Source organism: Zea mays, chromosome 7, assembly GCF_902167145.1.
Source record: "Zea mays cultivar B73 chromosome 7, Zm-B73-REFERENCE-NAM-5.0, whole genome shotgun sequence".
Taxonomy (NCBI): Eukaryota; Viridiplantae; Streptophyta; class Magnoliopsida; order Poales; family Poaceae; genus Zea; species Zea mays.
The window spans coordinates 95,334,735-95,345,352 of NC_050102.1; the positions used below are offsets into that span (position 1 = coordinate 95,334,735).

Below are 10,618 nucleotides of genomic sequence, written 5' to 3' on the forward strand. Positions count from 1 at the left end.
GGCATAAAAGTTAAAGATGGTCCACCAAAACGTTTAATGGGTGAAGATATCCTGATACAACATCGTGCCCTTCAAAGGGCTGCAGAAGGTCATGAGTTTGAAGGCTATGGTCAAGATCACAACTGGACTCATATTTCTTTTCTCTGGGAACTTCCGTATGCGAAGGTATTGATTTTACCACACAACATAGATTTGATGCACCAAGAGTGCAATGTTGCTGAAAGCATCATAAGCATGTGTCTAAACATTAATGGTAAAACAAAAGACAACATCAATGCCAGGAAAGATTTAGCTAATCTTTGCGATCGCCCTAGCCTTGAGGTCAAATTAAATCCTAATGGAAAGGAGAGGACACCACGAGCTCCATACTGTCTAAAGCCGGAAGAGCGAAAAGAAGTATTTCAATGGTTGAAAATGTTGAAGTTTCCAGACCGCTATGCAGCTAACATAAAACGTACTGTTAACCTCGACACTAATAAATTAAATGGTTTGAAGGCTCACGATTACCATATTTTGATGGAAAGACTTATGCCGGTAATGTTCCGTGGCTATTTGAAGCCTCCTCTGTGGAAGATGATTGCTGAACTTAGTTACATATATAGACATATATGTGCTAAGCATATCTCAAAGAAATTGATGATTCAATTTGAGAAACAAATCGCGGTGCTTGTATGCAAGATGGAAAAAGTATTTCCGCCTGGATTTATGAATGTGATGCAACATTTGCTAGTGCACTTACCTTATGAAGCATTGGTAGGAGGACCAGTGCAGTTCCGATGGATGTATAGTCAAGAAAGAGAATTGAAAAAACTTAGAGCTACTGTGCGGAACAAAGCAAGGGTTGAGGGGTGTATCGCAGAGGCCTTTGCAGCTAAAGAGATCACAATCTTCTCAAGTCAGTATTTATCACACACTAACAACGTGAATGCTCAGTCAACACGGTATCATACTGAAGAAGAAGGTCCTTCGACCGACCTTAGTGTTTTTCTATGGAAGGGGAAAGGGGTCGGGGCTTCTACTGCACATTATGTTGACATAAGAGAGCGTAATTTCACCATGCTCTACTTGTACACCAACATGGAGGAACTTGATCCATACTTTGAAATGTTTGATTCCATATATTTAGCTGGCCACAAACCTACACCAAAGGAACTGGATAATCTACGTATGAAAGGGATGAATGGAGGTCCATGTTTCGTTGAATGGTTCCACGAGCATGTAATTATCTCTTTATAATTTTCCTTTGTGTACTTAGTTTGCACATATGACTTGCTATTTACCTATATCTTTTTTTTCTGCTCTATGTAGTGTAAGAAACTGGACTCTCTAGTCTCGGATGATTTGCGACAGATATCACATGGTCAGTTGAAAGCAAGAAAATATAGCCGCTATGATATTAATGGATACCGTTTTCGAACATCAAAATTAGAAAAAATCCGCCCGCAGGCAGCCACGACAAACAGTGGAGTAGTAGCAACTGCCACAAATGCAGACGGAGGCACTCATGACTATTATGGTGTTCTTCAAGACATAACGGAGTACACTCTTGGTGGGGCCAAAGAGTTCATGTTTGTGTTATTTGATTGTGAATGGTTTGATCCTCAACAAACACGAGAGGATGAATTTGGAATTGTGGAGGTAAAGCATGAATCACGGTTTAAAGGCGGCGATTATAGCAATGTTGTGCTTGCACATCAAGCGCAACAGGTGTACTATCTAACATATCCTCATGAAAACTTGAAGTCTTGTTGTGTTGTATACAAAATTAATCCTGAAGTCCATCCGTTACGATATGATTATTACAACACAAATAACGAAGATGATGATTCTGTTAATATTTTTCAAGAAGAAGGCGATCAGTCAGAAAATAGAGAATTTACTATATCTGAGGATTTAGGGCTCAATGAAGTAGCTAGTCTCGCCATAGATTTGATGGCAGAAGAACCAGGTCCTTCTAGGGCAAGGACTCGTAGGTCACAGAGAATTCTTGAAAAACAACAAAGACTTGAAATAATTGAGCAGCGCGTTGCTGAAGCAGATTCTGATGCCGATGATTTTTGAAAAGTATATATATTTAAATTCTTGTATATGCATTCCTATTTCAATACTAAAAGTATATATAATTAATTTCTTGTAATGAAATTTGTGCAGATGATGAGGGTCATGGACAAGCTCAAAGGGAAGAAGCGCGGAGATCGTGGTGACTCCTCGAGGTCACGGTCGACTAGGGGTTCAGGTGGTGGGGATACCTCCTCTATGTTGTTCCAGGTATTTAATTTGTTTTAATTTTCTTTTCTTCTATGTATGTAATAGTATTATCACCATATTTTCGAGTACTTGATATATCTCATTGTTGATTATGTTTGTAGGGCTCTACAGCGTCAAGGCAGCGGCTCCTTGGTTGCATGGAGGAGCAGGGGCGTGAAGTGGCAAGCCATAGTGCACCTGGGCAAGAGCGCGAGGTGGCAGGCCATAGTGCACCTGGGCAAGAGCGCGAGGTGGCAGGCCATAGTGCACCTGGGCAAGAGCGCGAGGTGGCATGCCACAATGCACTTGAGCCGGAGCGTGAGGCGATAGGCTCAAGTGGACCTATGCTAGAGCAGGACCACAATGCATTTGAGCAAGCGAGCGAGGCGGCAGACCACAATGCACCTAGTCAGGAGGACGAGCTGGCACGCCAAGGTTCACCAATGCGTGATGATGATGACTATGGGGAGGACTACGATGGAGAGGCCGATGGAGAGGCCGATGACGAGGTTGTTACAACGACACAGGCAATGAACTTCAGGTAATTTTATTTTGACGATGAGTTCTATTTTTTGTTGGATTGATATTATTACCAGTGCACAATTTACAATTTTGTAGGTTTCAGCGGTCACTTAGAGTTCCACCGACACAACCCTTGGACCAACGTAGGGTCATAAACCCTGCAGGAGAGAGGAGCTGGGTGGAGGTGGCATGGAGTGGCAAAGGTCACCGGACACCAGTTAACACAGTGCTGGGATCTATAGCTCGTTTTCACTATCCAGGGGTGGTACAATTCAACGGGGCAGAGACAGGGGCGTATCACTGGGCTCACTGGGGCCTCAAACCATATGGACCCGACCGTACTCACCAAGACGCAGTGTGGTGATCATTTTGGGTGAGTTTATTATGTATTTTAAATTGACTTACCATGGGCATCTATAAATGAATTTAATTGCTTCTTCATTTTGCAGGAACAATTTAGATTGGACGAAACAGCAAACGAAGAACATGCAAAACGTGTATTCCACAATGCTGCTAGAAAAGTTATAAATGGTTCAATGTCAGATGCACGGGTCAAAGCTGTTACCGTGTACTTCAAGAAAGTGAAGGGTCAAAGAATGACCAACAAGCAGGCATGTGAAATCCACTTGACAGCTGAGGAGTACAAACAAAGTGAAGTGGACTGGCTCACTGCTCATCCTGAAGCTTGGGTCAAGCTCTGCGAGTACTGGGCCTCAGATGAGTACAAAGTGATTTCAGATAGAAATCGTTTGAACCGGAAGAGCAAACCGGGCCTCCATCGATTTGGAGCAGATGGATTTATTGGGAAATCACAACGAATGGTATGACGAGCTAAGTAACATTTATTCTTTTTCCCTCAGACAAATATGTATATTTTATTATGTCTCTTACTGCAGGAGGCTCGTGATGGTGTTGAACCCCGATTCATTGACGTTTACATGGAGGGACACCGAGGTCCAGATCCAGATCATCCTGAAGTTTTATGTGATGACAACGCGACAGAAAAGCTGGTAGGTGTAAATAATAACTATCTATTCTTAATTAACTTGTGACTCATTTATAATTAACATAAATTGTTTTGTAGACTCGTTATGCCGAGGAGGTTAGGAGGAAAGCAGGAGACGATGATCTAGATTGGAGGGAGGCACCTTTCGATCCGGATGCAGCATATGTTGCTGGTGGTGGGCTACCACATGGGAGGTATGATAAGATCAAAGTTGTGATATATAAAAACTATTGGTTCATAACTTGTGATGTTTCTAGGTTGGGGATCGGTGATGGGGTTGTGAGTCGCGATAGCTTTGGTCGTCGGTCTGTTTCCTCGGTGGGGAGTAGATCTCGAACTTCAACTTCGAGGGAATCAGAGCTTGATGAGCAACTAAGACAACAACAACAACAAGTTCAACAACTATCTCAACAAGTTCAGGTGATGCAGGGAATGCTGATGCAGGTAATAATTTTAGTAATCCACCATTCATTCGATTTTCAGATGCATTTAGGATGGATTTACGTTTAGCACTGTTTGACCTTTCTAAAGGTCGAATCTTGTGTATAGTGCTCAAGCTTATTTTATTTGTAGATGTATAGTGCTCAGATGGGATCTCCAATGGGACCCCAGTTCACCCGTCTGTCACAATCTGGACAAACCCCAAACACCAACGAAACACAGGTATAATTTTGTAGTATATTTACTTTAATTTACAATTATAATCATGCATAGATTTATTTGGTTATAGGGTTCTGAAACCGGACAAGGAAACCACAGATGGACATTCAGTGGTCGATGCCTCCTAGAGGACAGATTCTTCCTCCTCCACAACCAGGTATGGGATATTGGCCGCCACCACCATGGGGATATCCTACACATCCAATGGGGCCTTGGGGACGCCCCCCATGGCCAACACAGCCACTTCCATCACCAGCGGTACGTTCCTGAATTTAATGCTAGTTGATTTCAATGCTAGTTGATTTCCTCCTAAATAAACTAAGTCTAGACTGGTTTTATCGTCTAGCTTCAGTCACTTTCAGAGGGGGGCCACAGTGCACCATTTTCCTAGTGATTTCTGTTGGTAATCAGTCAGTTCCTAGCGATTTTTGTGTCGTTGTGCTTTTAATCTGTTGACTGGTGCCTAGTGATCGCGGTGGCGTGTAGCGCCCCGGCTTGTCCCGTTCACGCTTCACAGCCTGCTTGATGTCCTTGGCACAAGTTGAATAAGCACTACGGTCAGGCACACATGAACTAGTTTGATGTCCACATTCAGGTTGAGCACGGCTCCCATCAGTCCACTGATCCCAGTTCAGTGCCGAACATGTCGGACAGCTCGACTTCGAGCAAAGTTTTTCCTAGATCGAAATAAGAACATGGAAATCCTTATTAACCGAAATTGTTTCTCAACAACAGATCTTCAGGTTTGATATAATGATTACCCACCAAAAGTTTGAAAATTTAGAAACTAAAGAGGTCCAAAATTGAGAAGAACCTGCTGCTTTCTAAACTCTTTAGTGAACTGAATCATACTTTAGATTCTAAACTGAATTCGACACCAGTTTACTGAAGGAAAACACTGAATTTCAGATTCAGTTTACTGAACCAATTGCTGAAATCCCAGTCTGACAGAGCGACTTGGAGCAGCATTTTCTCCCTTTTCTAAGCAAGGTCAGGGAGATCCACCTTAACGGAAATTTCTCACCACACTACCCTCTAACATTTTACTATGGAGAGTGCAAGCCATAACATTAGGTGTTTATCACAATAGAAGTCTGAAGTTTGGTAAAAATGCTGAAACTGCATTTCAATTTCTGAATCAAGTTCAGAAAATCACAAGTCTGACAGCCCCTATTTTAAGCAACTATAACTCCACATTTTATGCAGTACCAAGCCAACCTTCCCTAAAGAAACTTGTTCACTGATATACACTCTTCAACTTTGACACAAGGAGTATGGCTCACAACTTTATGGATCAAAAGTTATAGTTCTTCAAAGTGGGATGAAAATACTAAAATTCAGATTTAGTAAACTGAACCAAAAACTGAACTCACACCTGACAGAGAGAGTTTGAGCACAATTTACTCCAAATTTAGTGCAGCCCCAAATCAAACTTATTTAATAAACCTTGTTCTCTGAACTATGGGCTCCAACTCTTCTATGGAAACGTTAGTCCAAAACCACTTGGATTGATCACAAATGAGCTCCAAATTGGACACCATTTACTGAATTTCAGTTTTAGTTAACTGAACCAATTTCAGTCACCAGTAACCTAACAGTCCATTTTCAGTCTCTCCACTTTTTGTGTAGGATCATATCCATCACCCTTAACGACATTTGTACACCAACTTATGGTCTTCAATTTCTCTATAGAAATTATAGTTCAAAACCTTATGGATTATTTACCACGAAGCTCCAAAGTCAGTCACAATCACTGAAATTCAGACTTAGATAATAGTCCAAATCTGAAAATTCAGAATTCAGCCAACACCACTTTGAACCACCTTTACTCCTAGTAGCATATGATTTTAGGGCATCCCACCGAATAAAGTTTGTTCTCCTATAGTCACTCTACAAGTTTGATATAACAATCATTTACTAAAAGTCCATAGTTTAAAAGTTACAGGGGTCCAAAAATGGCTAAACAAAACTATTCTATGCTGAATTCAAATTCCCCTAATTCTGAACTTTTGCAATTTACTCCAAACTTTTGCACATAGCTTGGAAATCTCCAAATAAGAAACTTGTTCACTTTTCCAAGCTCCACAACTTTGATATATGGAATATTAGCAAAACATAGCTAGATCTTGAAATCCACTTTTGGGCAACTTTAGTGTTTCATTTGAGATTGTTTTTCTCCAGTCAAGCCTATCATCTTTTGTCCATCATTTAAAGGTAAAGTTGCCCTTTAACTCAAGGCCCAACTTTGATACATAGTTCCCATGGCCAAAGCATCTTTAGCTTAGGAGCAGTTTACTTGCACTTGATCTCTCATTAGCTTAGTGTTGTGAGAGCTGTTTTGTTGTGACATGCTTTGGACTGTTAGGTGGTTGAATTATGAATTTTCAGATTTGGAATAGCGTCTAAGTCTAAATTTCCAAAGTAGTTTCTTGGACAGTTAACATCGCGGATCCTTTGCACGATGCATCATTTTAAATAACACGGTGCTGCGTCTTGAAATGAAGTTTGTTTTCACTCTCATGTTCATGTTTATGCATAAATATGGAAGCCACATTTTGTGTTTATCATGCTTTCCTATATCTTTGTGTACATGTGATTTAATGCCAGTTGTGTATTTATGAGAATTTTGGTTTATTTTGTAGGATTCCGGCTCTCATCAAGTGACTCCTCCCCCTCACGTTGACTTTGCGGACAGATGTCTCAATTCCAGTGGTGGAGCTACGAACAACAATCCGATGTCCTGATCGAGAGCGATGGAACTAATGTTTGAACTTGTGTGTTTGAACTTGTGAACTATGGATGTGAACCTGTGTGAATTTGTGAACTTATGTAGTTGGACTTATGTGAATTTGCGAACTTATATATTTGGACTTATGTGAATTTGTGATATGAACATATATCAATGTGTTTGAAATCTATATTATATGTGATCTATTGTGTTGCATGTGATATTATGAGTGTCTAATTTTACATTTCTGTATTTTTTATTTTTTTCTGGAAAAGGGTTAAGAACGTGGGTACCCACGTTCTTAAGGTTAAGAACGTGGGTACTGTCGAACTTAATGGACAGCCCTCACCGACCCAGGCACGACCCATAAGTTCGACGGCCACGTGGCCCCGTCGAACTTACGGCTAAGAACGTGGGTGCCGTCGAACTTATGGGAAAAAATTCGACGGCCCCCGTCGAACTTAAAAACCCACGTTCTTAACCTTAAGTTCGACGGTACCCACGTTCTTAACCTTAAGTTCGACGGTACCCACGTTCTTAACCGTAAGTTCGACGGGGCCGTCGAACTTACTTCTTTAAGTTCGTCCAAAAATCGCCGTCGGCTATGTTCGTGGGTAAACCCACGTTCTTATGGTAAGTTCGACGGCCTATTACATTAAGTTCGACGGTTTTTCACCCACGTTCTTTAACCAGTTTCTTGTAGTGTGGAGTTAATGTTGTTAGATCTATCAAATATTGCTTCAGCTCTTCGAAGGCTTTCTGCTGGATTGGTCCCCATTGGAAGACTTCGGCTGACTTCAGCACTTCAAAGAATGGTAAGTTTCTCTCTGCTGATCTGGATATGAATCTATTGAGAGATGCCAGCCTTCCTGTCAATCTTTGAGCCCCCTTTTTTGTACTTGGTGGTTCCATTCGAAGTATAGCTTCGATTTTGCTTGGATTAGCCTCGATTCCCTTTGTTGAGACTAGGCAACCGAGAAATTTCCCCTTCTTTACTCCGAAGACACATTTTTCTGGATTCAACTTTAGACTAGCCTGTCTAAAATTAGCGAAGGTCTCCTGTAAATCAGCAATGTGGTTATCTTGCTTCGTGCTTTTTACAATGATATCATCAACATAAGTTGCACATTCCTGCCTATCTGAGAATGAAGGACCTTCGCTGTCATTCTGCTGAAACTTCCTCCGGAATTCTTAAGCCCCTCAGGCATCCGAAGGTAACAATATGTCCCACTAGGGGTTATAAAGCTGGTTTTCGGTTCATCCTCCTTCTTCATCTAGATTTGATGATAGCCTGAATAGCAATCCAGCAGACTCATAAGCTCTGATGAAGCTGCTGCATCAACTAAGGAATCTATCCTTGGCAACGGAAACTCGTCCTTCGGACAGGCCTTATTGAGATCTGTAAAATCGATACACATTCTCCATTTACCATTGGCCTTCTTCACCATAACAGTGTTAGCCAACCATTCTGGGTATTTTATTTCTCTAATAACTCCGGCACTAAGGAGTCTTTTCACTTCATTCCGAGCACCTTCGGCCTTGTCATCAGACATCTTACGAAGCCTCTGCTTTCTGAGTCTGAAGGATGGATCAACATTGAGCGAGTGCTCAATAACATCGCTGTTAACTCCACAAAGATCATTAGCTGACCAAGCAAAAACATCTTTATTGTTGAACAGAAACCTTATCAAGGTTTTCTCCTGCTCTTCAGACAATTGAGATCCCAATAGCACCTTCTGCTCTGCTATATCCTCACATAAGACCATGGGCTTCGGCTGATCAGCCGAAGCAACTTTTTCCCTTCTGAACTTGTATTGCTCACAAGCTTCAGTTCCATCTATATTATGGATTGCTTTTGAGTCTGTCCAATTTCCTTCGGCCCTTCTGGCAGCTTCCTGACTTCCATGAATAGCAATGGGCACTTGGTCCGAAGGTATCTTCATGCAAAGATAAGCTGGATGAAGAATTGCTTCGAAGGCATTGAGAGTACCACGGCCAATGATTGCATTGTAAGGGTATTCCATGTCAACAATATCAAACACAACCTCTTCAGTCCTTGTGTTGTTGATAAATCCGAAGGTTACTGGCATTGAGATTTTGCCGAGTGCTACAATCTGCCTTCCTCCGAAGCCGCAAAGGGGATGTGTGGCATCAAGAATTTTATCTTCGGGCTCTTGCATCTGTCTGAAGGCCTTAGCAAATACGATATCAGCTGCACTGCCTGTATCAACCAAAACATTGTGGACCAGAAATCCTTTGATAACACAAGAGATAACCATAGCATCGTTGTGTGGGTAATCCTTGAGTTGAAGATCCTCTTGGGAGAAGGTAATAGGAATTTGAGACCATCTTGACTTGATGAAGGGTCCTTGCACCCCGACGTGCTGTACCCTTCTCTGTGCCTCCTTTTCCTGCTTCTTGTTGGCTGGCTCTGAGCATGAACCGCCTGTTATCGGGAGTACCAGCTTCGGAGCTAAAGCAGCTCCAGCTTGAATGTTGAACGAAGCCATCAGCTCAGAAAAGTGGAAGTGAGTTCACCGGAGGTGGGCGCCAATGTTGGGGACTTGTTCTCAAATGCTATGAATTAAGAACAAGGCAACATAAAATGTTAGATGTTAATGTCCTTCGTCCGCTGAAGCATTATTTCCTCAAGGATTTAATGAACTTCGGACGAAGGTTAAAATGACACAATTACGAAGGTTGTATCTTCGTAATTGAACTCTCAGAGACTATATAAAATAATGCGAGATATAAAGCATTAAAGACAAGTAAATTATGAGTAAACAACATCATTTACATATTATATAAACTTGATGTATTCAAATATAATATTTAGATACATTTATACCTCTGCCTTGGCAAAGAATATTTTCCGAGTGATGTGATTGCAATTACAGGAATGCCTGAACAGTAAAGGAATAATGTTCACTATTTATAGGCACAGGACACAACCTGTGAGCAATTACAATCATACCCCTCATAAAAGATTACAACAATGACTCAAACTCTTATGGACTAAAAGGTCATTCTATCTTTAAGTCGGTTTGTAATTCCGAAGCTTCATGAACGGCACCCTTCGGCATCACGTACAGACAGCTTCAGCCGAAGCTGTTTCTTCCTGCAGGACCTTCGGCGACGAAGCATGGTCCCAACACCTGGTGTGAGGAGTTTACTCCTCTACCTCTAGACCATGTAGCTATTTGGATGAGGGGTTTGGTTTGCCAAAAGCACTAGCTAAGTCTAAAAACAAGTTTTAGCTTTTCAAGTTTTAATATAATCCTTTAGACTAGATGAGTACCTGGCTAGTCATACATGGTATCAAACATTATTGCAAACAACATCCTTTGAGTGTCACCTCATTTCCACTTATTACTCAATGCAGTACAATGGATCAAGCAGTCTCATTAGCTGCGAGAAGCAGACGATTCGAATCGAGCTTTAACCTTGCAAGGTAA

General features: G+C 41.5%; 1 protein-coding gene and 1 long non-coding RNA gene across 2 annotated transcripts; both read left to right on the forward strand.

The window, feature by feature from the left end:
- Window positions 1–259: 259 nt before the first annotated feature.
- On the forward strand, window positions 260–1,720 carry LOC109941112 (uncharacterized). Its single transcript, XM_020541605.1, has 3 exons — window positions 260–1,218; window positions 1,309–1,638; window positions 1,700–1,720. Exons 1-3 carry the CDS (start codon window positions 415–417, stop codon window positions 1,718–1,720), a joined length of 1,155 nt encoding a protein of 384 aa, XP_020397194.1. The 5' UTR covers window positions 260–414.
- Window positions 1,721–1,758: 38 nt separating this feature from the next.
- On the forward strand, window positions 1,759–2,397 carry LOC109940809 (uncharacterized). Its single transcript, XR_002263509.1, has 3 exons — window positions 1,759–2,064; window positions 2,152–2,268; window positions 2,370–2,397. It is a non-coding gene; the product is annotated as an uncharacterized lncRNA (long non-coding RNA).
- Window positions 2,398–10,618: the final 8,221 nt, after the last annotated feature.

What these genes read in the sequence shown, in the direction of transcription:
- LOC109941112 (XM_020541605.1), top strand. Translation starts at nt 415, where the DNA reads ATGTTGAAGTTTCCAGACCGCTATGCAGCTAACATAAAACGTACTGTT. An exon ending in TTGAATGGTTCCACGAGCAT is followed by an intron (nt 1,219 to 1,308) that starts GTAATTATCTCT and finishes TGCTCTATGTAG; the next exon opens with TGTAAGAAACTGGACTCTCT. An exon ending in ATGAATTTGGAATTGTGGAG is followed by an intron (nt 1,639 to 1,699) that starts GTAAAGCATGAA and finishes TTGCACATCAAG; the next exon opens with CGCAACAGGTGTACTATCTA.